Source organism: Candoia aspera, chromosome 1, assembly GCF_035149785.1.
Source record: "Candoia aspera isolate rCanAsp1 chromosome 1, rCanAsp1.hap2, whole genome shotgun sequence".
NCBI lineage: Eukaryota > Metazoa > Chordata > Lepidosauria > Squamata > Boidae > Candoia > Candoia aspera.
The window spans coordinates 4,709,297-4,736,908 of record NC_086153.1 but is presented as its reverse complement, the minus strand read 5'-3'; the positions used below and the strand labels follow the sequence as shown (position 1 = coordinate 4,736,908).

At 44.6% G+C, this 27,612-nt stretch overlaps 1 protein-coding gene across 1 annotated transcript; it reads left to right on the top strand.

Moving 5' to 3' along the window:
* Nucleotides 1–22,809, top strand: RNFT1 (ring finger protein, transmembrane 1). Its single transcript, XM_063291099.1, has 10 exons — nucleotides 1–15; nucleotides 1,696–2,036; nucleotides 5,950–6,386; nucleotides 8,894–8,970; nucleotides 13,931–14,031; nucleotides 14,845–14,998; nucleotides 18,196–18,354; nucleotides 19,087–19,152; nucleotides 20,995–21,096; nucleotides 22,033–22,809. The coding sequence occupies exons 1-10, from the start codon at nucleotides 1–3 to the stop codon at nucleotides 22,165–22,167; spliced, it is 1,587 nt and encodes a 528-aa protein (XP_063147169.1). The 3' UTR covers nucleotides 22,168–22,809.
* Nucleotides 22,810–27,612: the final 4,803 nt, after the last annotated feature.

The following is a 27,612-nucleotide window of genomic DNA, read 5'->3' as shown; positions in this document are numbered from 1 at the left end:
ATGGTAAAAATGATGGTAAAATTGGATCCAGTCAGGTGATGCCTCACTTAATAACTGCACCACTTAGCAACCAAAATTCTGGTCCCAATTATGGTTGTTAAGCAAGGACTACCTGTAATCATTTGTATTTAAAATATATTTGTATTTAAAATGCATTAAAATGCAAGCCGCCCAAAGTCACTGGTCTGAGATGGGGGGCTATATAAATTGGATAAATAAATAAATAAATAAATTGGCCCTATACAGGGGGGTCTGCAGGGAGAGGGCAAAAAAGTCAATATGGCAGCCACAGCCATGCAATCAAAGCCCCGTCTCTTTTTTACATATACGATGCATGCAAACACCCCTGGTATATACCACAGGATTACCCAGAATCAGACAAATTTTATCTCATTCTGCTCCTTTGTGATAAAGTAACACATAACATCTCAGGCTGCCCTTGTTGGAAGTCCTGGCAAATCCAGCATGCCTCATTAACATGTGAATTAGCATGTAAATTGAGTTGTCCCACAATGCAACTCTGAGGAAGCTGTTTGTTGCCACTTCCACTTCCTCTCTCTCTCTCTCTCCCCTTCTTCCACCGATGAAGCAGGCAGTATGGATGCTGCTCCCTTCATCAGGGCCATGTGCTCAGGCCTTGATGAAGAATTCAGTCCCTTTCTTCCACGCAGCTCTTGGCAGCTGTAGGGCTGAGAGTTTAGGGCAAACTAAGTATTTAGAAAGAAAAAGAAGAACAAAGGAACTTCATCTTTTCCACCAAGATGGATGTAACAGAAGCAACGATAAAGTCACTAAGAAATTATTTTACTCATCTTAACTGGATCTAAGCGTGTGATTTTTTATGCTTGGGAGGGCTGAGTGTGCAAGATCAATAACCTGTACTTCTCTGGCATGCTCACTGAAGCTATTTCAAGATAATATTCTTTTTCTGTGGACAGCTTCGCAAGTTCTGCTCCGTTTCAGTGGTTCTAGCAGGGTGCTAAATTGGCTTCAGTCCTTGGATGGAAGAAGCTCTGGTTACAGTTAAACAGTGTTTTACAAATCTGAATGTGTTTGAACAAATTTGTAGGTCACAGTACAAGCCTTATGATTTACATCCAGAGCGTGCAAAGATTCCAGTACAGTGTTTCTCAACCTCGGCGGCTTGAAGATGTCTGGACTTCAACTCCCAGAATTCCCTGGCAGTTGGCTGGGGACTTCCGGGAGTTGAAGTCCACACCTCCTAAAGTTGCAGAGGTTGAGAAATGCTGCTGTAGCTAATCAAAGCTTTTGCCTTTGAATAAAACGTGCTAGTAGGAAACGGGGCTACACCATGAGGAACAAGGGAAATAAGGAGAGCCGTATGAGAACAAAATAATAATAATAAAATGTAATTTAAATCCTCCATCTAGCCACCGCGTTGCATCTGAGGAAGGGAGCGGAACTCACCACAGATTCAGCCTTTGAATAGAATTCTAGCCGGAAGAGGGACTCTTGCTGATTTTCTCCTTCCAGGACTAATTATTAGAAACGCATTTCTTTTATTGGGGGCATAAAGGAATCCCCTCTGCCCCTTTGGTTCAAAGAATAGCTATACCTTTAACCCATTTCAGTCACCGCCCTTCAGTAAGGATTCATTTGGGGCTGGCTTTTATTTTATGAATTTATAACGTGGCTGGGGATGACCGACTACTCTGGCCAACGTGGCTCCACCAGCGAATCCGGTCCAAAATCGGGCATTTCTTCTCGAGCAACAGCCAGCAAGTCTCAAGCTCCGCCCCGCCCCTCCGCGGCACCGCTCACGCCGGCTCCGCCCCTCCGCGGCGCCGCCCCCGTTGCCGTGGCGACCAGCGCTCCGGGCCTGCTCTCCTCCTCCGGCCGCCGCGGCCACTCCTCTTCCTCCACGAAGCCGGTAGTCGGAGGGGGCCCGTCCTCGGTCGGTCGGTCGGTCGGAGGCTGGCGCTTGGTGGGGTGCCCTGGCGGCTGGCATGGAGGCGGCGGCGAGCCCCGGCCCTCCAGGCCCGGCCTCGCCATGAAGCTCCGCCGCGCTATGAGAGGTGGGTGACGGGCCGCGGGGCGGGAAGGGCCTCCGGAGGCGGGAAAGCGGGCAGGAGCGGCGCCTCTGGTCCAACGCCTCGGCCGCCCCCGCGTCCCCCGTCCCGGCGTACCTTGCGACGGGCCGGACTACAGCTCCCATCATCCCCTGGGCGGCGGGAGAGAGGCTGCCCTCGAGAAGGCGCAGCGGCGGGGGGAGTCGTGTGTAGTGGTGGGGAAGCAGAGCCGATGCCCTTGGGCTGCTATCGGGGAAGCAAGGGAAGAAGGGTCGACGGATGGGAGACCACCAGGTAACCCGCGTAGGGCTGTGATCGAAACCAGTGTTTCCCAATCTCAGCCACTTTGAGATGGGTGGACTTCAACTCCCATAAGAATTCCAGCAGGGGGATTCTGGGAGTTGAAGTCCACCCAACTTAAAGCGGCCGAGGTTGGGAAGCACTGGTCTCGACTGGGATACCAGCCGACCTGGAAGTTGTCAGCCACCCACCGCCCAAGAAAGCGTCTGGCTGTGTCCGGGTTTATCCAGCGGCAAAAGGTAGTTTCATAGGATCCTGGAGTTGGAAGCTGTCTCGGACACCGTCTGGTCCAAGCCCTTGCTCAGCGCAGGATCCACTTGAGCAGCCTTTCTCAACCTCGGCAACTTGAAGATGTGTGGACCGCACCTCCCAGAATGCAGGAGCTGGCCTCCAAGGAGCCCTGGCTTTGTATCGACTTGGTATCTAATTAATTGACTTAATTCGGATGAGTGGAAGAGAAGCATTGGCCCAGTTTTAAGGCCCGGGCTCCAGCTTCCCTGCGCGCGCCCCTCTTTGGGTTGAGGAATTTCGTGGCCAGCACCTGCCTGGGATCTGCCCTTGCTTAGGGACACGGTAGTTCCTGCCGCTCTGGTTGTGCCAGTCATGCCCTGCCTTTCAAACAGGATTGGGGGCTGAGTCCTAGCACTGAAGAGGACGGGGAGAATTACTATTATTAGGTGTCCTGTGGGTCACAATAGGAGCAGTGGTTCAGGCCTTTCTCCGAAAAGGACTTGGTTTAATTCCCTTCTCCGGCAATGCGATATTGAATGTGTAAAACTGGGCTGAATGCCAGCTCCCTTCCGAAAAGAGGCAGTGGGGCCAACACTTTCCTCAAAGCCCCCACACTCTCATTTGGGGATGAAGGGGTGGGTTGCTGGCTACCTCACAATGTCTGAAATGCCATCTTTTCAATAATGCTGGTATTTGAGAAGTAGATTTGGGAGAAAGTCCTCTGGCATAAGCCTGGCTGTTGGCTGGAAATCATGGGAGTTGTAATCCGAAAGATCAGGCAGCCCCAGATTGCCTGCACTCCCCTTGCGGGACCCAGAAGCTTGATTTTTTTCTCCATTCTGTTCTCCAGGAGTCTCTGACCGAGGTTGAAAGGATGCCCCGTTTCATCAGGTTGGCTGTTCCCCCAGCATTTCAGGGCTTGTTGATTGTGTCAGCCAGTCTTGACAGTTTATAAACCTTAATTGTGTCTTTGTGTGCTACGTGAATTCACCCAGTTGTGGCTTACTCAAAAAATCCTAGTTATAACCGTAACACATGGTTTAGCATATTGTGTGAATCAGGTCATTCTTCCCTCTTGCTTTCTTGAGGACTTCTTGTTGTTGCCCCCCCAAAGGAATCTGGGATTTAAGAAAACAAACACTAGCCTGTTTGGACTTGTTCATTTATTTACATTTATATCTTTATCATGCCTTTTTTCCAAGGAATTCATCTCCCTTCCTTTTCTGCTGTCAATAACTCTGTGAGGGAGGTTCCAACTGGTTTATTGTCACTCATCCAATCTTGGCTGGTCTCTAGAAGCTTTGCGTCATGGTGCAGAAATTTCTGTGGGTAAAACAGATCTTAATTAAATGGTGGTAAGCACTATGAAGCAAAAGGCCTTTTAATGGGCTTAAAGCAATTTCCAGAGTTTTATCTCCAAATTAAAAGTTGGGATTCCATGTGGTAAAAGTTGCTTTGGCAACTGGGGTGACTAATAAATGGAATAATAAATAAGAATAAAATAAAAGTCCCATAGGAAAACCCATGTTAGAGAATTACAAGAATTCTCTTGGTAATAGGCTCACCATCTGCCATTTCCTAGGTGTTTTGGTAGATGATTTTAATACTAAATTTGCTGGATTCATGCTCAGAATAACAGGCTACCGTGGGTCTCACAGCTGTTGAAAAGTTAACCACCTCCATCTAATTTTCCAGTTTGTTAAACTCCAGTCTGTTTCCTAAACCTGGGAAGGCTGGACCTTTCATTGATAAATTGGTTCTGTGTTTGTGTGTGGAGTGAGCTGGCTGGATTCCCAAATGCTGCATTTATGTGCATTCTGGTGGTCTAAAACAGCTTCTAAACGGGAGAAGGTCTATGACCTTGGACATCTGTAGCCCCAATATAGTAAGCGAGCCCTTTCTCTTACAGTGACAACAGAAGGGATGGATAACTCAAAGCCTCCTAAAATATTTTAAGGTAATTTGTTTTCGCCTATACAGCGTGGTTTTAATTTTCATCCATAATGATACTCTTGGGTTTGCACTTCCTTTTTTTCTGCTGGCCAAGCGTCTTCATCGCTTTTATACTGTGATTTTGTTTTGTGGCATGCAGGAAAATCACTTAAACCATCCTTCAGGAGTGCCTGTCCAGCCGCTTCTTAAAACCTGTATTTTAAATTGTTCTGAAGAATGCCTAGAGCAATCATTTTATGAGGCGTTTTATGAATTAAACAGGCAAACGAATATATAATAGCGTAGGCCCTGCGCTTGGTAAGATTGAGTACCATTCATGGGTAGCTGGATGAGAGTTCTTCAAGACAGTGTTTCTCAACCTGGGCAACCTGAAGATGGGTGGACTTCAACTCCTAGAATTCCCCAGCCAGCATGCATGGGGAATCCTGGGAGTTGAAGTCCACGCATCTTCAAGTGGTTGAGGTTGAGAAACACTGCTCTGAGGGAGTGATGGCCTTAAAAAAATCTGGCACCTGCTCTTTTCTGCCTCAGTATTACAACTTTTTGATTGACAGTAGTCCTTCCATCCCACCGAGAGCCCAATCTAAAATGGATAAAGATGCCTTGCCAGCATAAAGTAGTCATTACAAAAAATGAAAAACGCTTCCAGGGGTGGGAGTTAAAACCACACTGCAGAGATTGAAAATGTATCTCAGAATACTGTAAAAGGTGGGGGAATGGAACGGGCTTAGCCAGTGACTGAAAGTTGACTACATGTGTGCTGTGGGGAAGCATTCAGCCATCCAAATGTTGCCCACCTGGTCACTGCACAGAGTACTTGCATCAACTGCCGTGAGTCTAAATAAGAGTTGGTGGCATATACATTTGAATCATAATTATAATATTGTAGAGTTGGAATGGATCAGTGTCTAGTCCAATTCTCTGCAACATGCAGGAAAATCACTTAAACCATCCTTCAGGAGTGCCTGTCCAGCCTCTTCTTAAAACCTTACAACCTCCATAGATAGATTGTTCCACTGTTTTATAGATCTGACCATCAGGAAGTTTTTCCTTTTCCTTAAACAAAATCTATACTTGCTATTTCTGAACTTGTTTCTGGGGCCATGGAAACTATAAAATAGAATTGGAAGGGAGCCCCGGGTTCACCTAGTCCAGTGTTTTTCAACCTTTGCCACTTTAAGATGTCTGGACTTCAACTCCCAGAATTCCCCAGCCAGCGTCTAGTCCAACCCTCTACAAAGTGTAGGAAAACCAATGAACTTGTTGCTGAGAGGTGGCTGTCCAACCTCTTCTTAAAATCCACCCATGATGGAGAACCCCCCAACCTCCATTAGTTGGTTGTAGTTGCTCACTAATCGTAGCAGACCTTTCATCATTCCTAATCGATGCTGGTTCTCTTCTTACAATTCATTTTTGTTGTTGTGGTTCCTTTCAGGAATCATTACCCGCAAAGCCAGAAGTTTGAAGCAGGTCACTACCAGTTGTGCACCATGCAGTCCAACTCAAATGCTCGGCATGGGGTACCCAACAATGGCCACAGTAACGGCTCCTCCTCCCAGGGTACTTATGCCACGAGGTCACCAGGAGAAGAACCTTGCCAGCTCGGAGGGGATGTCCACATTCAAGTAGCCTCAGCTGTCGGGGAGCCCGAGGTGAATGCTGGCTCTAGGCAACACCTGCGGTTTGGGACACAGAGTCGACCGCCCAGCCAGTCGCCCAGTGAAGTGAGAGGAGGTCATCCTGGGGGTTCGGCTGGGGAAGATCAAAGGGACAGTTCTCTCTCTGAGGTCAAATACCTCCTTCAGTGGCTGCACAGGAGTGTCCCGTACATCTTGATTTTGTCCATCAAAGTTCTGGTGCAACATATAATCGGTAGCGTATCAACATCCTGGTGTTTTAGAAACTGCTGTTTTTTAAGAGTGCCTTTGAAAGCGAAGAATGGGTTGGGTCATCCAATGTGAAACTCAGCTAAATTCTACAAATTAAGCATGCCAGTTAAGTTTCCATCTTCTTTTTCCCTTGGTTTTCATAATTTTGATACCTGCTTGCAGGCTTCTGAGGCTTCCCCAAGTGCTTCTAATCACAAAGGCCAGAAGCTTGCTTTAAGAGTTAGACGTGGATTTAAATCTTTTTTAACTTTAAAAGATCCTCAGTATCTTATTCTATAGTCTTGTGGAATTGAGGCCTACTGCAAACTAAGTTTAAACTTTTTGCTTTTGTCCACAATAGAGAAGATCACATTCCCCTCTTTTCTGAGGCATTCTGAATTGAAAATCAGGAGCTGGAACCCAGCTTTACAGTCCTTTTGAATGATTTCCCATTTTTTATATCTATAAAACGAATTTTATAAATTACGTTCAGTACAAACAAAATGGATTCTCTTGCTCTGCTTCTGTGCAAACTCCAAACCAAAAACAGGGGAAAGCCCTAAGCCATAAAAGGTGTTGCAAATTGCAGCAGTTGTTTGAAAATTACAAATGTCCTATGACTGAAAAAAGAAATGACTACCTCATTTAAGGATACAGTAAATGGAAGTTTGTTAGCAGAATACTAACAACTTTTTAGAAATACCTACGCAATAACAAAGAGTTGCAGTGATGAAGCGTAGACCTGCGTTATCAAACTGATGTAACCAAACCTATTTTAGATCAAACCATCTTCTACCAGTTGCTCTGAACTGGCTTTATCCAGTCTGGCGCCTTCCTTATGTTAGGGCTGATGGGACTTGTAGTCCTCTCTATAAAAGATTGGAGATGCCTGGTCTCAGCCAAGAGGCTGACTTTCCACAATTATACTCTAGTAAGAAACACAATTGCTTTTGATCCTTACGTGTCTTCAAAGATCTCCCGTTTTCAGCTCCCTCCATAAAAGGAGGAACAGAAGCATAGTGTGACAGTCCCCGTTTTGGGTATAGCTTTCTGTGTCTGGATTTCTGGTTCTCAGCTTCATCCTGAAGTTTAGTTTCCCCATTGGGGGAGGTGGGTCCATCTTTTTGATACCATTCCTGCTCTTTTCTCCTCTGTTTTAGGTACCTCCGGTGAAAAAAATGCCAATGAGCACTGAAGTTTTTTTGGTTTTTTTTTAATTTGATCTTTTGTTGCCATATACACAAGGACTCTCAGCTCATGGCAAAGCTCTTATGTACAGAGGCTGCTGTGTCAAAATACACAGATTCCCTTCAAGGAGAATACTATAGACCAGGGTTTCTCAACCTCAGCAACTTTAAGATGGGTGGACTTCAACTCCCAGAATTCCCCAGCCAGCATGTGGGAGTTGAAGTCCGCACATCTTAAAGTTGCTGAGGTTGAGAAACCCTGGTCTATAGCATACTCCTTTGTGGCAGCTGTGGTGCCATACGGAATGCGGAGGGAGATTTTGTTTCGAAATAAGCAACCAAATTGGGCTGTTGGATCCAAGGCTTGATACCCAAACCTCATTTTCCATATTTATTTATTTGCCTCCTTGTTAAATTCAGAACCCACTTTACCCACAGGGGTTCAAAACCTGCCTGGTTTTGCCTCACAGTAAGTTTGTGAGGCAGGTTATGCCACGGGATAGTGACTGTCCTAAATCACCAAGGAGAATAATCCATGCTCAGGTTCAAGTGTGAACTGAACCAATTCTCTCTAACCATTCTCCTTCGTTACCAATGGCCATCCTGCTGCTGGTCATCTGGAAATTGGTTTGTTTGTTTATTTATTCATTTGTCTAATTTATGAAGCTGCCTATACAGTTATAGTTAGTCCTGGCCATTTGCTAAGAGAGCAACTTGTTGAAAGCCAGGTGAAGCTGCATACAAAAGATTTGAGGCCACGTTTTCAGAACAAATGTGGCTATGTTATGCGCTTTTAAGATAATTTCAGAAATTTGATTCCATTTGCTCTAATTATACGGCTTTGATTTACTAAGCACAGGCCGTCCTGATACGGGTTTCTGTTCCTTCTCCTGCATTTTGTGCTGTGTCTTAATTGCATAATGGGGACAGGGAGGAATAAGACAGAGAACTGTTAGACAGGAAATCACAGTCAAAACACGGCCTCTCCAAAGCCAGCCTTTACCAGGTATTCCCCTGAGATGTTTGAATCTCTCCATTCCACTAAGAGAATTACAAATATGCTCTTTGTTAGCTCAGCTTTGGGATTCTCACCAATCTAATTAATCGTACAGGACCTTGCTTCGCTTGAGGGCTGCAGCGCCCCTGTGTGTTTGTTTCACTGTCTGGGAGAGCATTAATATTACCACACGTAATTCTTGCTTAATTTTGCCCTTTTTTTTTTTTTTTAAGAAATTTCAGTGCATTAGTTTTGTTCGTTCTTTTTTGTTCTTTTTCTTTTCTTTTCCTTTTTTTGCTTGTATAATTGACCCTTTTTTCCTAACAGGCATTTCTCTGGGAATTGGGCTGCTAACAACTTTTATGTATGCAAACAAAGCCATTGTAAATCAGGTTTTCCTAAGAGTAAGTATCGATTCCTCCAGCAAGGTTGTAAGTATTTTTAAAGCTTAATTTTACTCAGGAGATCGATATATTCTGGACAGAAATACAGAGTGTAGAGTTAACTTTTGTTATACCAGGCTATTAAATAGCATAGATTTTTTTTAAATGCTTTTTTGAAAAAAAACATGTTAATTCTCTAAACACTGACCTGGGACTTCTTAGATAAAGAGGCTTAGAAGTTTCAGATTAAATTCATGCAGACCACTGGGTTATTTCAATAAACTGATTTTATTTATTTATATGTAGTTTAGAAGCTGCCCAACTCCAAACAACTCTGGGCAGCTTCCATTTTAAAAGAATGATAAATTAATAATAGTAGTAGTAGTAAGGAACAGGTCATAGATGTCCAGAAGAGGAAAAGTCAACACGACACCAGAAGACAGCCTGGATTCAAAAGCTTTGGGGAGCCAAGCCGTTCTTTGAGGCTGCCTTCCTTCCCCAAAATCCCAGCGTGATGGTGCTACCAAGTAACCCCACACAGCTGCTGGGTTCCTGACCTAACAGCACCAGATGTTCTGCATTTCCCCCAGTGGCCCGCTTTTCTTAAAATTGTCTCCGACCTGCCCAGGGAATAGGAAAGGTAATTCCTGTTGTGCCAAGCTTTTGTGGAAGAGCCCAGCAGACCTTTCTGCCGAAGTCGAGGGTGGAGCAAAACAGCCCACCTTTTTCCCAAGGAGAGGGCGAACAGATCCACGAAGGGAAGGACGGCTTCTCCTTCACTTAGTCTTCCCCCGGAATGAAAAGCGGTGATTCCTTCTTCCTCCCAGCTGGGCTTTGCCTGGAAGTTCTAACAGTGAGGAAACATTTGGAGTCCTGCTCATATCAGACTAGGGCCCCAAAGCCCAATTTTGCACTAACTGGGATAAAACTCTGGGAATTTCACTCGCAACAGCCAGGTTGGAGAAACTTCCAGATGTTAACTTTGGTGTGGCTCCCCTCCAAAAGCTGAAGCAAAAGGGGGAAAGCTGTTGGAACGGGTGTAGTTCAGCCATCAAACCCCTGCTTTGCCTGAGCAGGATTTATGCTGGGTTTGGCGCATCTGCAGTTTTAAAAATGCAAGTTGCAACCATAGCAAAAGGACTCTGCAGTCTGGCCTGGAATAAGGACATTTCCTACCTGGGCAGGGGGAACACCTTGTATCATCAGGCCACTGGGGAGACTTCTGCCTTTATGGTTCTCTCCAGAGTTGATATTTTTTTTCAAATGTTTTCTGTAAGAATGGGAGAATAGAATGTAGTTGGCCATGTCTGCTGGGCATGGTTAAAAAGATCAAGATGGAGCCGTGAAGGTGTGTTCAAAACTTTGTCTGTTTTTCATGTGGGTTGAAAAACAGCAGTTTCAGCTGCACTTTGCCAGCCACCATCTTGACTTTTTTGACCGTATCTTGCAGACACTCTGAACTACAGGTAGTCCTCACTTAATGACCACAATTGGGACTGGAGTTTCAATTGCTTAGTGAAGCAGTCATTAAACGAATCTAACCCGATCTTATGACCCTTTTGTGGTGGTGGTTAAGCAAATCACCATGGTCGTTAAGCGAACCATGTGGCTGTTAAGTGAATGATGTGGTTCCCCATTGATTTTGCTTGCCAGAAGCCAGCTGGGAAGGTCAAAAATGGCAGTCTTGTGACCACAGGATGCTGCATATATGTGAACTGGTTGCCAAGCGCCCAAATCGTGATCACGTGACCTCGGGGACCTGTGATGGTCCTAAGTGTGAGGACCGGTCGCAAGTCGGTTTTTTCAGCGCCATCATAAGTCTGAACTGTCACTAAACAAATGGTCGTTAAGTGAGGACTACCTGTACTCTGTTGTAATTAAGACAAGCCTACTCTGTGTCTTCGTTCCAATATGCTCCAATGCAAACTGAGTTATCATGATGGAAATACCCACTATGTTTTTTTGTTTATTCCCTTTATATGGCTGCCCATCTACCAAGAGAACCCTGGGCAGCGAATAGAGATAAAACCATCCCACAAATTTACAAGTCAGTTAAAGTAAAATTAAATTGAGGCCCTGAAAACACCTCACTGCTAGTGTCTCGCACACACTGAAGACAAGACGCCCGTGAAGAGTTGCAGAAAGGCCTCCCCTGTGCTTTCTCCTCTTACTCTTTCACTGTTTCATATATTGGACAACTTTATTTTCGCTCATTCCATTTTAGTGGCACTCCAGTGATTGGGCCAGACATTGTACCACTGGTGACAGCTGGAAAGACTTTACTTGTTTCTTTGTTGAATACGGCCACCCATCTTGCTGTCACAACTCTAGGCATCTAACAACCAATTAAAAATCACAATTCAGATATATAATAGAACATAATTTTTTTAAAAAAACTATGCAGCCAAGGTAAAAACTCACTTTATAATAAATTCAACCCCAGTCACACCAACTCCATTTACTACCTGACCCCCAAGCCCAGGAAAACATACCTTCAATGCTTTCTGACAGGCCAGTAGCGCTGAGGGATCTGGCTTTCTATCGGATATACACAGCAACGTAAATATGATAGCTAGGACATGTTATTAAAAGTGGTATTCCTTTACTTACCAAAATTGAGCAGGAGATTTAAATATATCTGAATATGTTACTTCTTTTAAGGAACCCTGGTCAGTGAGAAAGCCACTTAAGTTTCAGTTGAACCTGAGGCTCCTGTTTGTGCTGCTTCAATCATTCTGAGTCTTAAGTGGCCTACGGCAGAAAATCAATTCAATGAATACTATAATATCAGAAGAATAACCAAAAGTATTGTGTCATACCCTATATCATTTTTAAATTTTGTGTGTGTGTGTGTGTGTGTGTGTGTGTGTGTCGGTCATGGATGGATGGATGATAGATAATATGTCATACATAAAAATTCCCTACTCACCCCTATGGGTGGTCTGTGTCTTCCTCAACCTCGGGTCCTCCACCAGAGGCCTGGGAGTTTGAGGGTTCTGTGCAGCATCTCAGCTGTTCCCAGCACTGCGCTCTTCTGGACAGAGAGCTCTGATGTTGCTCCTGGGATCTGTTGGAGTCACAGCCGTAAATACCTTATATTCCTGCCTCCTGCTTTCCCCACAACACCCCCCTGTGAATGTTGGGCTGAAAGAGAGAGAGACCAGCCCAAAGTCACCCAGCCGGTGACTCAGGCAGGCCTAGAACTCTCAGTCTCCTGGTTTCTAGGCCAGAACCTTCACCACCACACCAAACTGGCTCCCGATCTCTCTGTGTCATAATAACTAATGCATTACATTCATACAGAAAGCACCATGATTCGGCCCAGGTACATCGCATCCTTGTTTCCCCACCCTCTTTGAAAAAGCCAGTTTTTTAGCACTTTGTCCATTGGTAGGGAGCTCTATGGGAAGGGAACTGGTGCAGAAAATGCTTGCCTCCAATTCTGCTGTATCTCACATGAGCTGGCACACCGTGGGCAGGCAGATCCTGCTTGGAGTCAGTGGTCTCACAGATAGCCAGACCCCAAGCCATGTAGCATTTTATAGCTTCTCCTCAGTGCTTTGAACTGTACCTGGAAACTAGATGGCAGCCACTGCAGGTCCCACAACCCTGGTGCTCTGTGGCTATACCTGATTGTCCCCATTAGCAGTGGGTGGCCTCCTTCTGTACTAATTGCAGTTTCTAAATAGTCTTCAAGGGCAGCCCCACGCGGAATGCGTTGCAGTTGTCCGTAGTTGTGATGTGCATTTCTGAACATTGAAATCCTAACAAGAAACGTAACAGTCAAGTGTAGAAGTTTTTAATTTTCTTGCCTGTGAAGATGTTTCATAGGACCGTACTCTACACCGTCTTTATTATCTATTGTGTTCCATTGTTTCCTACGAGACTAGCTACCAGGGTTAGAGAAGGCTTGTGAACCCTTTGGAACAATTCATAATCTTTCAGTTCTGTGACCTCCAGTGTAATCAGTTTACCTAAGTCCTCTTAACAGATTCTCCTTAAACAAACGACACACACCACAGTGTACTGTCCCAGGTCTATTTGGAACACGTTAACCAACAGTCAGTGTCTTTTTCCAGTTAAGCATTTGTCAGCCCTTCAAGGTAGACCAGACTAGGAAACCAAAGTTACACTATTACTTTTATTATAAGGTTACAGTAACTGGACCTTGCACATCTGAATACGCTCCCCCCTGCCCTTTGAATCTTTGTGAGAGCTAGGGAGGGTCAAGTCTGAGACGCTTTCCCAAATTACATTTCTGCCTCGGACTCGGATTTCTCTTACCTGACTGCTGTCTTGATTGCAGCTCTTCCTCCTCTTCCTCAGGTCATTCCTGCTGCCCGTTACAGCAAGTAGCACGTCAGATTTGGTAGCTGACGGCATCTCCTTTAGCAGCAGTGATGTCTGTCCATCCCTGCCCTTTCATTTGGGTGTTCTTTGCGAGATGAAAATCTCTTCATTAATAGGACTTAGATGAGGTTCTCTTGCACAAACAACCAGGCTCAAACAACCCTACATTGGACACATTATGCAAAGACCCAGCTCTCTGGAAAAGGTGCTAATGCTGAGCCAGGTGGAAGGAAAGAGGAGGACCGGAAGCAAAGTGGAGGGACTTGGATACAGCAGCGATGGGGGCACTTCAGAAAACCTGAAGGACCCGATTGGGGACAGATCCTCCTGGAGAAAACCTTATTTATGTGGTCACTACCAGTATAATGGCCCACAATCAATCAATCCAGATGAAGCTCTGGTCGCAATGTAGCTCACAGTACTTGAAGAATATGGATAATCCTAAAGAGTTCATAAAAAAGAAGAGACGAAACCTAAACACTGTGAAATACAATATTCCAAGGGCTTCTGTTTGAACTCAGAAATTTTGGTTTATGTTGGAAAACTACAAGTCATGACTTGCTTTGCATCCTGTGTTTGGCCGTGTGAAGCTATCGAGCAACCAACACTTTCTGAAATTCTTCTCTTGCAGGAAAGGTGCTCCAGGCTACACTGCACCTGGTTGTTGCTGTTCCTGACGGGATCGTGTGCTCTCCTCTATTACACTTTCTACTCTCAGTTACTTCATTACAGGTAATTCAAACAGACTACAGGTAGTCCTCACTTAACAACCATTCATTTAGTGATGGTTCAGACTTACAATGGTGTTGAAGAAAATGACTTAAGACCAGTTCTCACACATATGACCATCACAGCGTCCCTGCAGTCACGTGATGATGATTTGGGCACTTGGCAACTAGTTCACATTTATGACTTATCGCAGCATCCTGTGGTCATATGATCACCATTTTCAACCTTCCTGGTGGGCTTCTGGCAAGCAAAAACAATGGGGAACCATGTGATTCACTTAACGACCACCACAAAAAAGTTCATAAAATTGGGTCGGATTCGCATAGTGACCACTTCGCTTAGCAACCAAAACTCCAGTTCCAATTGTGGTCATTAAGCGAGGACTACCCGCAATTCCCAATATTGGTAAAATGAGATTCCTTTGTTTGAGGAGCATTAATTTTCAAACCTCCACACAAAACCCGGCTGCCAAAGAACACAGTCAACTGGGTATAAAAGAAGGAATAGTGCGGAGGAAGCAAATAGTAAATTTTTAGTCTTCAGTCCTAGAACTCGAGATCACCTAACAAATTTGACTGACAAATCTCACCTGCAATTAGCATCCCATGCTGCTTCTTAAAACAGTTGATGAGAGGGAAGCAGCAGATGACACGTCTGGAAAAATGAAATGATTTGGTCTCCATCCTTTCCTTCTTGGTTAGCTCCATTCGGCTTCCTCCGCTGACTGTTTTCCCTCTTCGGTCTGCTAACGTGCCATGCTGTTACCGTATGAGAATTACCGTAACCCTCTGCTGTTTTTACTGTTTGTCTTCAAAGCCTGGTCCTCTTAAGCCCTGCGATGGATTTTTTGAACTTCTGGGAGGTACTTTGGATTGTGGGAATCACAGACTTCGTTCTGAAGTTTCTCTTCATGAGCTTCAAATGCATTGTTCTCCTGCTGCCTTGTTTCATCATGTCTTTTAAATCCAAGGTAAACCCACGGCTGTTTTCAACGTAATCATGTGCATTTGATGAGAGCAGTTTCTGCTGTCTTAACTTAATTCCATGGAAGTGTTCCATTTCATCAGAGAGTGCAAATATTGCTAATATTGACCTGAAAGTGAGATATTTTATATTGGTGCATTTGAAAGGGAGCGCCTTGGTCAGTGTCAAACAAAAGCTCTTTGCCCTGCCCTGGGTGCTAATTCAGCACTGATCAGTAATGTCCAGAATTGTCCATTTGACCAACATGGGAAGCTTTGCACGTACTTGAAATAAGACCCATTTGCCTTTACAGGTAGTCCTCACTTAACAACCATTCATTCTGAGACAATTTGGACTTACAACGGTGCTGAAAAAAACAACTTATGACCGGTCCTCACACTTATGACCATCACAGCGTTCCCACGGTCATGTGATCACAGTTTGGGCACTTGGCAACAGGTTCGCATTTATGACTGTTCCAGCATCCTGAGGTCACCCGATTGCCATTTTTGACCTTCCTGGCCAGCTTCTGGCCAGCAAAATCAATGGGAACCGCATGATTTGCTTAATGACCACATGGTTTGCTTAATGCCCGCAGTGATTCCCTTGATGATTACCACAAAAAAGGTCGTAAAATCAGGTCAGATTTGCTCAATGACCGCTTCGCCGAGCAACCAAAATTCCGGTCCCAATTGTGGTCGTTAAGCGAGGACTACCTGTATAACCATCAGCACATTGTCAAAAATAAGTGGCTGTGTGGTGTTTTCATACCTACTGCGTGACCCCTGAATGGCTGGAATCACCCTGGGAAGAATGAAACAAAGCAATAGCAGAGATGGGGCGAGAGTGGCTGCAAATCACCTTACCAGGAAAAGCAGCATTTAGATATTTCAGCCCAACCCTGCTGGATTGGACCAAAGGTGCAGTATATTTAATCCAGCCTCTTCTTTCCCACAGTAGCCAGCCAGCATGGCTTTTTGGAAGGTCAGGGATAGGACCTGAGCACAGTCTTCCCTTCTGCTGCTGTTCTCCAGCGGTGGGTATTTAGAGGCCTGGCGCCTCTCACGGTCATGCAGTTGGTGACCTGTAGCTATCATGGCCAGTAGACTCTGGTCTGCTGCCTGTCGTCGTGTGGCGGTAATTTCCATAGTTTAACCGTGTGAAGAAGTCCTTCCTCTTGCCTGTCCTAAATCTTCCACCTCCCAGTGGCTTCTGGATGTAGCATTCGAAAGATACAGAAAAAACTCTCTCCTTGCTCTCTCCACATCACATCTGTCATTTCCTCCCCACTCTCTGATTTTCATAGCCTGGGAAAAAAGCTCCGAGGCAAGGGTGGGGTTAAAGTCTCCATTAATAATGGATGCCATAAATGCCACTGGCCCCAAGCGCAGTTGAAATATCAACATGCGCTGTTAAGTGCACTTAGTAATTAGCAGTGAAAGATCTGTGACGAAGCACTGACAGTTTGATATTAATGCCGACGTCTCGTAATGCTTTGAGCTATGACAAGAACGGCCGTATTTCATCGGGCTTAAACAATTAGGAGGAGAACGGAAGGTTTAATGGCTTGATAAACTGATTGCTTTCCAAATCATTAAATATGATCTTGTTAAAAGTTGGTTATGAAAATCCCGCTTGATCAGCAGAGATCCAGATTTTTAATTTGGTCGAAAAGCTTTACCAGTTAAAGATAGTGGCATTGCACAGTTTCCCTCCTCCCAGTGCCTGCAGATGCATTTGGACCAAAACGTGCATCATTTCTGATAAGCCTCTCCAGGGCACCCACATGGGGAAAGCTGTGCTGATATTTCTAATATGGCTCTGGAATACAGGTAATCCTTGTTTAGCAACTGCCTCGTTTAGTGACCATTCGCAGTTACAGCAGTGATGAAAAAGTAACTTTGCAACCAATCCGCACATCGACAACCTTCTCGGGTCTGTAAAGCAAAGGAAAGCTGAAGGAAGATCATAAGCACAGTTGCGGTTTCACTTAGTGACTGCTTTGCTTAATGACCGAGTTGCTGGTCCCAATTGTGGACGTTAAACAAGGACTACCTGTACTGCCTGAATGCCTAAAGAAATTTCTTTCATTATTAGTAACAAGTAAGTCTGATTATTGGACTCAGTACCTGGTTCAGTTTGTTGATGTTTTGTGTCTTCAAGTCAGTGTTGATTCCTGGTGACTGCCTGGATAAGTCCACTTGGCAGTATTTTTTGGAAGTGATTTGTCCTCACCTCCTTCCTAGGGCTGGGAGGGACTGGCCCAAAGTCTCCCAGCTGGCTTCGTGCCTCAGGTCTAGAATCACAATCTCCTGGTTTCTAGTCCGACGCCTTGACCAGTACACCAGGCTGGCTCTCAGTTCAGTATTGTATCTAAGAAAATGGGACTGTGCAACAACTTTATATTCCGTGCAATCCTCTCCTAGCACCAAATGATATGAGATGCCTAATAATAAACAAGCTTTACCTTCTACAGCAGCCTTTCTCAGCCTTTTGACCCTGGAGGAACCCTTGAAATATTTCCCAGGCCTCGGGGAACCCCTGCACATCCAGGCTCAAATATAGGCCAGAAGTTACAAAATTATGATATTCCTTTCATGGGCAGGCCTGTCTAGATGCATTAACAGTGTTCTTAAACTGAAAAGAAAGAATGAAACTTACCTCTTTAATGTAAGTTGCCCGAATTTGGAATAATTTTTTAAATAAATCATGATCTCCCAGGGAACCCCTCGTTGGACCATGGGTGCCACGGGACCCTGGTTGAGAAGCCCTGCTCTACAGTCTTCTGGGCTTGCCCGGTTGATAGGAACGGGCATCCTCTTGAACCGTTCCCATTCACTTGGCTCTTATGCTGGATTGGGGCTGAAATTCCGTTGTGAAACCCTAGTTAAATTGGACAAGTTCAAACTGCAAGTGGAAAATTTGTCAAAAATTCTTCTTTGTGGAATGCGAGCTGGTCAGGCAAAACATTTCTAACTTCTCCATCTCCCCGATGTGCTAGTTTTCTCTGCACGGGAAGGGGTAAAGCTTTTACTGGGGGGAAGCCTTCACACCCGTGGTTTCCCCCGTCTGTGACTTGCCGAATGGCTTCTGGACTTGTGCTTTGGGTCTGGAAGATACTTAGCAACCTGCTGAGCAGTATGGGCATCGTATGACTGTTTCCCCTCAGGTCCATCTTTTTTGTGTCTCGCTTGCTTTCCCCAGGGTTACTGGTACATGCTCTTAGAAGAACTCTGCCAGTGCTACTGTAAGATTGTTCCTGCTCCAGTTTGGTTTCGGTATTTTGTTGGCCTACAGGAATCGGACGGCACGTTAGGGCGGAGCTTGGGAGTCCTGCTGGCTTTGCTGTATCTTATCCTAAAGGTAAACTCCGGTAATCCTTCTGACCCTCTTACGTCAAAAGGGTGGGGCAATAGTGGGAGCACAGCATTGAATGCTGCGGCACTCCCTCATCCCTATGTATGTGTGGGGGCCTAATGGGCGCACACCTTCTTTCCAGCATCCCCTTTCAGGCCTTAATATTGTCAGTGACTATGGATTCTTTGCCTTCACGTTGGGCAATTACAGAGAGTGTTATGCCAAGGGAGTTGCACTACTTCTACCTTTACGTGGTCCTCGTCTGTTTGTCTGGTTCAATGGTTTTTAGGAATTCACTGTGTCTCACCTTTGACTAAGGATGGTGGTAGGTTCCCCCGTAGCTTTTATGCTTCAAGCAGAGCTTAGAGTCAGCACTGGCGCAGAGTCGTTGGATTCCTGCACTGCACTGAGCTGGTTCTCCATCATCTAAGTGAGGCTAACGTCCCAGTCTGGCCTACACTAGAATTTCCTAGTGGTCTCCCATCCAAGAAAACCTTGCTTGGTTTTCAAGCTCGTGCAGGGTTGGCCAGATGTGGTCTCTGGCATGCTAAGAAGCACGTGTATAGACTTGAATTTATGTGGTCTAAGCTCCTAAAGACATGCCCAGGAATTTTAGTAACAGTTGTGTGACACTTAGGAACTTCAAATTCTTCTGAAAAATGCCTTTACTCTGAAACACCAAGTGAACTACTGTTACAGGACAGACTACAACTCTTTTCTCCCTTGTTTGCTTTTCAGCTTTTGAGTCTTTTTGGATATCTGAAAAACCTCAGATGGGTCTTGCGGATATTTTATACACGACCAGTGAGTATTTGTATCCTCTAAAAAGAAATGTGATGTGCGGGTGAATGAGTCCCAGCCTTAATAAGAATTCAGAAATGAATCCATGTTTATACAGATAGGGAAAAATAGTTCAGTGAGTCAGTTCATACACAGCCATTGTAGTAGCAGTGATCCTCCGATGTTGTGGAAGGCGGTCCTGGGAAGACGTCCAGGGGACCCCAAGATAGAGTGGACCTGTTTCCAAGGGCAGAGAGCGCGAGATCTCTGACCTCAGAATACCATCTTGCGCCAGAAACCCCTTCGATATTGGAAGCAGGATGAACTGAAACTTCCTAGTCTTAAATAAGACCCCAAACCAGCAGTAGCTCCAGACTAACACTAGAACTGACAGAAGAGGGTATCAGTCATCAATAGATGCATAGAGATAAACCACGTTTACACACCATTCAAAAGACAATAGAAAGCCCAGGAAGGAAACGAAAGGACTAGAGCACATCCCTTCCAGCAGCCAACATTCAAATCAGCAGGGATCAACACAAGACAATCAGGCAGAAAACAACAGCCTAATTAAGGAAACACCAAGGAGGAAACCACACCCCCACCAACCTGGCAGGGCAAGCTACTACTTACGATCATTCGTTTAGTGACTGTTCGAAGTTATGACACCACTGAAAAAAAGTGACAGCCAGTCCTCATGCTTACTGTATGGCCATCACAGCATCCGTGCAGTCACATGATCAAAATTCGGGTGCTTGGCAACCAGCATGTATTTGCAAAGGTTGCAACGTCTTGGGGTCATATGATCATCATTTGCAACCTTCCGAGCCGGCTTCCAACAAGCAAAAACAATGGGGAACCACATGATTCGCTTAACAACCAAGTGATTCACTTAATGACCATGGTGATTCACTTAACAGCCACTGCAAAAAATGTTGTGGAATCAGGTGGAGTCACGTGATGCCTTGCTTAACAGCCACACTGCTTAATGACAATTTTTCTGTTGCCTATTGTGGTCACAAGCCAAGGACTGCCCGTACGTATCAACAGGCAGCAAACCCCACACTCCCTTGCACCGACGTTACCTAGTCTGGTGACGAAACTTCTGCAAGCAAACAGCCGAGCTCAGAGAGCACCAAGGACTCCACTAGAACGGAGATAAGTCTGTCCCAGTGGTTGCAAAGGAAGGGAAACGGCTCATTGCGCCGTGGTTCATAGGACTGTAATACCAGTATCATGATGGGTGGCAATTATTTTTGAGACAGAATTTTTTTTTTTTTTTATCATTGTTATAGTTCTGTTGCTCGTAAGATGCATAGAGAGCGATGATTGAAGTGGCATAATTCCCACTTGGATTTCATATTCCTATTTATTGTTTTAGTATGGCAGACGTTGACTGTGTAATTTTATGTGCTGAAGTTTTTAAAGGAGAATTTTATTGTAAACCGCCCAGAGTCCCCCCCATTTTGGGGGGAGATGGGCAGTAATAGAAATTTGAATGAATGAATGAATGAATGAATAAAAGCAGTTGGAAGGAACTGGTTGGCAGGTAGACCTCTTCCATCCAAGCTTTGCCATATAACCTTCTGATTGATTGATTTACATTTATATAGCCGCCCATCTCACAAAACATGACTCTGGGCGGCGTACAGTAAAAACCTGCGTATCGCACAAAGGTACACGCTGTGTGTGTGTTGGCGCTCTCACGTGAACAGGTGGTCCGGTGTTAGCAAAGAAGCTGGCATCTGAAAGTCCTATCTTTTTATAGACGGCCTGCAATTCATACTACTCCTGTTGAGCTGGAAACTGGTCCTCCTTTTCTCTCCCACTCCTCTGAAGCTATTTCACCTTTCCTCCTCTTTGTAGAGCTATGGAGTGACAGCCAGCAAGAGACAGCGTGCTGAAGCAGATGACCTTTGCTCCATTTGTCAAGCTGAGTTCCAGAAGCCGGTCGTCCTCCTCTGCCAGGTAACCCTCCGAAACAGTCCCGGGCTCGTAAGCCACACATCACGCTGCTGCAGCTGAAGACTAGCAAACGGGATACAAAACCAGAATACTGGCTTTCGTGTCTGCGTGCAGTTCTCATCTTAGCAGCACCACCGTAACAAGTGAGGTCTTCAGCACATACGGTCGTTTATTCAGCCTTGCAAATATTTGGAGATCCTCTTCAGGGTTGACTTTTGACCTTCAAGCATTCTGACCAGTGCGTAAGCATGTGCTGATCCCTGCTTATCTGCTGGAAGGGATGTGTTCTAGTCCTTTCGTTTCCTTCCTGGGTTTTCTATTGTCTCTTTTGAATGGCATGAAGTTGAGTTTTAAAACAAACTGGACGTATCTAGAAGTTCTTTTTGGATCCCATTAGTAAGTTCAAAATTGTTAAGCTCAAACCAATGCTTTGTTGCCCAGCATTGGTCTTCCAGATCTAGTTATTCTTCCCTCCCTTCCATTGACACCACCAGGAATTATTTATTTGTATTCATTTGTATTTCGAATTTAGTCACCTTCCTTCTCGAAGAGCGACTTGTGCCAACAGGCTTGTGCAGCATACAGAAATGTTGACCCAGCCTTATAAAACTGCATGCATTTCTAAACCAACATTTTTCTTAACCACTCTGAGGAAATTGGGGTTTGTAGGCAGCTGATTCAGTGTAGCTGTGGGAGGATAATGGAGGATGAGATATTTGGCTGATATCTACCATTCAAGCTCTTGCTTCCTGCATTCATCAGTTTGATTTAGCTGAGCACATCTGGCATTACCTAGTACTGGTTGAGTGGAAACAGCTTTTTAAACCACGCGTAGCCCCAAATCCCCTCCTAGAGATAAGAAATGAGCAAATCGAACACTTTAATCATTTCCCTAATGTTTGTATGCTCCTGTAACCAAAGCTTCCCATCTGTTTTCAGCATATATTCTGTGAAGAATGCATCGCTCTGTGGCTTAACAGAGAGAAGACCTGTCCGCTCTGTCGAACGGTTCTTTCCAATCACATCAACAAGTGGTACGATGGGGCAACCTCTGCACAATTACAACTCTATTAAACAAACTAAAAAAAAAAAGGTGACTGTGTGCTTCACAATATGGACTCGTTTGAATGCCAGGCATGAGGATATGACTGGAAGGAGAAGGAATAATGCCTTGAATATTGTCCCCATGATGACAGTATTTGAATTTGTTCAGATACCAAGCACAAGTACTACTTAAGTTTCCATACAGAATTAGCCCTTTCAATGCTGCTTCAGGGAAATTCTTAAACTTCTGAGTATCAGATTTTTTTACAGCCAGTCTGCCACCAAATCAGCAATGGGAGACCTTTACTGCACCCAACGTAACAATCTTTGTTATGTTGGGTGTGCGCAAGCTTTAGATTCTGATCTAGAGAATCCACCTTTTAGGATTTGACATGCATTTGTCCTCTCGGATGCTATGTCCATCGTAACTGGCCATCACACGGTAAGAATCATGGAATGACTTCTGCTTTCCATTTCCATAAATCTCAATTTCAATTATGCAAATGTGGATAAATTTTCTCCTTTTGTAAGTCTGAATTTTAAAGAACAAGGTTTGATCTATATTTTGTCATAAGCAGCTAGATTTTTACTGAAGAGGAAAGCTGTATTTTAGGGATACTTTTAAAAAATGTAGCATATAATTGATAAAAATAAATGCAGTTTGAATCTGTCGGCCTGTGATTTTTACATTAAACCTTTTACATACATTTTTCCACATTTATATGTAAGAAACATGAATTCACTTGTGACCAAGGAACACATAAGCGCTAAATCCAACACATCAGAGCACCTGGTTGAGGAGACTATCTTAACTTGAAGAACTAATACTAATACTAATAGAGAGGTTAAAGGCAGCCTACAAGTGGGTCACAGTTATTCGCACAAATTGCACTGGGAATGGTGTAACCAAATTCCAACTGTTGGGGCTACCAAAACAGAGCAGCTGTCAGCCTTAACGTATCAAGGTTGATGCTCAAAACCAATTGACCTCAAAATCTGGATTCCAGAGAAATCTGTACCCCATGTTCAATCTATACATGCTTCACTCTGCAGCAAGCTAAAGTACGTAAGGACTGGATTCTGAATGGATTTGTACAATACTGTGGTTTACTAACAAATCCTAATTGACTCAGCTTCAGTGGCAGAGTTCATCACAATCCAGGAAGTCAAAATCAGGCCAACTTCATCACCACAAGTTTTGCCCACAATGTGAACAGTCAGAAGCATGCTACCTTATTCATGCCTTATCCTCAGGAAGGAATTAGCTACCTCTTCCTTTCCCTACAGCTACTGTTTAGTTACACATTGCACAAGCCTGCCTTTAGAAGCCTAACATTTCCTTCTTGGTGCAGAGCACTCCAGAGTGGCTTGGAAACCAAGTTTCTCCCTTAAAAAGCAAGAAATAAATCACTATTCAGTCATTTGTTCAAAGTTGCATTTAATTGCTATTTACACCCATCTGTTTTGAAATCAAGTATATTTTATTACAGTAAATAGTACAGAATGAGGTAACAACCCTCATACCATTCCTTGTAAGGCAGCTGTAGTCGGATTCATAATGGATGGTTAACACAGCCCGCTAAAGTTTTGCAGAAAGAACACGGTCTCAAAAAGTGTACAGGTGAAAAGTTGTCATTGTGCATCACTTTATTGAGCTCTTCCCACCCCCTCCCTTCCCCAAAGTACCAGGGTGCAGAAATTTTAATTTCTGAAGATACACTGGGTAAGATAGCTAAAATGAAACCTGCAGCCTGTTTCCTTCTTCCAAAAGCTCAAACTACTACATGGACTCTTAGTATGCTGGCTTAGAGACGAGAGCAGCTTGTTCACTTGTTGTCATCAACCCTTCCAGCACTCAGCTTCCATTTCAACAGAGGTTAACAAGCATTTGCCCTTGCTTGCAGATTACTGGTGCTGGTAGACAGATTTGCACCTTATGGCCAGAAAGGGCAGAGAAGATACAACTTGAACCACAGCATTAAACAGCTGCTGCCCTCCCAACGTGCATACGCAGCAGTCCTAGATTATTCAAAACATACCCAGACAAGAACTTACATGCTCCCCTTTTTCTCCTGCTGCACCAACGTCGGTTACACGGACGCTGGCTCAACATGATAGGGGGCTGAGTGGACCCCGTGAATCCACTTCTGACTACCAGCTTGTTGGCCACTGAGAGGCCAGTCCTGTAAGATCCTGCCCACTTGATCATAAGAACAGCCTCCTGCAGCCCTGCCGGTTAAAACAGAAAGGAGCAGGTGGCCTCAGGCTGTGGAAGGAGATCGTCCCTTCCGTCCCTAAAGATTGCCGCCTCTGGGCCTTCTAGGAAAGTGAAGATGGCCAGAACCGCAAACCTGGAACCCCAACCAGTCCTCTTAACACACTGGTACTCTCTCCCAGGCTCATCAGAACAAGGTAACACTGGACTTGCGCGTGTTCATCTGAACTTGGTTAGAAGACAAGGTGGTGTGACCCATGGTGCCCGAGGGAAGCTGATGGCAGAGGGCACCCAAAACAGGTTGGCGTGCCAGCGGCGTTCATGCCGACAGACGGACAGCTGAGTGATCAAATGCCTCCTTGGTTCTGCTCTGCCCCCACACACTAGGCAAGCCCAGCTGTTCTAGTTATTTCCTTACTCCTCAGCAAACTACAGAACACAATCAGCACTGATTTCAGTAACAGATCTAGTGGAAAGAAAGCATGGTTCAAGTCATCAAGATTTAATACTTAATATACGTTGTTAGCTTCAATAGGTATTAATCCCAGTTATTTCTTTTTATATAATGATACAAAAATCTGTAAAAATCAAATGATAGCAAAACCCCAAGATTATAAGTAAAAAAGCACAGCTTGTATAAAATAAATCTTAATTACCAGACCTCAATGAAAACCTTTAAGACATTGTTAAAGAAAGCACTTAATTTCTCCAATAGCCATTCCACAGATGATCGCGGTTTCTGACATCATACATGAAATTTACACTCCCTTTGAGGTCGACATAATAGCTATATACGAGGAGGGCAGGAATCCAGGCGGGGAACTTGATTCTTTATACAAATAAATACAAGGTTGCCCAAATTGCATAGTGTGTACTTGCTGTCCCAAATTGCAATTCTAAAATTTTTCAGTTTCGAGACAAAAAGGGCAGGTGAAACTACTGTCTAGCAAATGACTCAATGGCCAGCCTTTCTCTGCTAATCCCTCGGCTATATAAAGAGCGGGCTATCCAGAGCAAGGGCATACAGGATGTGCAAGCCACAACCACTAAACCCTGTTAGTGTCCTGCACCGCTCTTAACCCAGTTTTCACAGGACGTGGGCAAGCCTCCTCAGGAAGGAATTACACCTTTTTCATGGTCCAGGCAAGGAAAAGCACACACACACCCCGTCACCGCTCAGTGCCCCTAGGGCAGTGTTTCTCATCCTTGGCAACTTGAAGACGTGTGGACTTCAACTCCCAGAATTCCCTGGCCAGCCTTAAAGTCTTAAAAAGTTGCTAAGGCTGAGAAACCCTGCTCTAGGGCCACAGTGCTGGTTAACAGCCTGAACTGGATTTTCCAAATGACACTGAAAAAACATGGAAACACCAGCCCTTTTCCTGAGCCTGTTTGAGACCCTCACCAAAGCAATGGCGGTCTTCACGTGCCTGAGGGTGACAAGCCTGAGCCTCCCTCCCCTCCACACTATCTTCCACTTTCAAACCCTTTCCCAATTGTGCTATTAGTCCCCTGCAAAAGGAGGAATGCCATATTAGGGCTTTTTGACATTAAAGGGCTTTTACCCCATACACTAAGTCCAATGCAGGGGGGGAAACCCTCTAGTTCACACCTAGATCCTACCCTAACTCAGAAATGTCTCACTATCGACACGGGTTGATGCTTTGGGGCAAAGGAAAGGGTCTCACTTTGAAGTGGGCGATGCAAAACTTATTCAGACAGATGAGGTTGTGGGTTCGTAGGAATTAAGTCTCACACCCCGTAACCTAACTTTTGAACGGGCTCCAGATCAACCCAAAGCAGTGTCGCCACTCCTTTCCTGTGGGACTCTCGATTCCCGGATTGTCAACTTAATTTTGCTCCTGCGGGGGGAAGCCAAAGGCAGAGAGCCCTACGCTGAACAGAGGCAACTCGAGCCGTGCTTTGCTCACCACCCCAACGCAGCCTCTGACTTTTGGAATGGCCTGGATATGATGTCTGGAGGTGCAGCTGGGGAGAGGAATCCACAGGAGAGGCTCTGGCTGGATTTAAATAAAAAATATAGTTATGGCTCAGATCCTATGGCTCAAAGAGAGAATCCAAATAAAGCACCCCAAAAGGCCTATTTCTAAGTAGCCAAATTTGCAGACAGACCAGGTGTAACAAGCAGGAGAAAACAGCAAAAGGACGCACACCCTGCTGCGCAATTCACACCCACCCACTCAACCACACTCTACGCTAGAGTAAAGCTCTGTGGACCATAATCAACCCTTTTATCAGCTGTAGCCATGGAAATGCTTTCTTTAAGGCAGGAAGTATTTAAGTTAAGGTAAAGATACCTTTATTTAATTCTTTTTACCTGTATGGTATAGTCATTTGTACAGATTTTTTTTTCTTCAATAACAATCGCGGAAACATAAATAGTAAATCTTCTGAACATTTCCAAAAATTAAGTTGCAAAAGTTCTCTGGAAGACATTCATTGAAGGCCATCGTAATACTTGTTTGTGTTTCCTTTTTTCAATACCATCAACGGATGGCTTGCCCCAGCATAGACGTTATGGTAATCCATCACAGAGATGAGTAATGGAGCGAATATGGGGTAAGACCATCTCTTCCAAGCATTACTATTTGGCTGCAAGACCAACAGAAATGTACATAAAAAAAAAAAAGAATAGCCATCTGCTAAAGCAATGTGGCGGATGCCTTGCTTTGTGCCCCCTTTGCGATAGGTTTAACCCTCCTTAACATGTGCCAGGGTCTTGCGCAAACTATATAACCAGCATAAAACAGAGGTGAAGTTTCTACTAGAGGATTTCTGCTCAGAATGATGAGAATACAGGACAATACGACTGGACTCCAACGTATCCACACAACTCCAGACCAGCAGGGCAAAACCGAGCTTGGGGGAAACTTCACGAAGACCTCAGATCAAGACACAGGACTTCCGCACTAGCCAAGGTTTTAGCACAGCCAACGGCCTGACTAGGATCATTTTTAAACCAAAAAAAAAAGCAAAATGAAGAGGATAAATTCTTATCCCACCAATCTTGGCAACACAATTAACAGTGATTTATTTATTTTTTTTACAAAACCACTATTTCAGTATGATAAGAAATCTGCTTTTTGTTCTCTCTTTGCTTCAGTAAATCAGTAATTCTGTATGTTCCAACTCTGGGATACTTTCCATCATGAGCCCCTTCTAAAAAGGGGGGAAAAAAACTAGTTGAAAAATATAGAGATTTATATATATAATTTTTTTTTAAAAAAAAGATTCATTTAGAT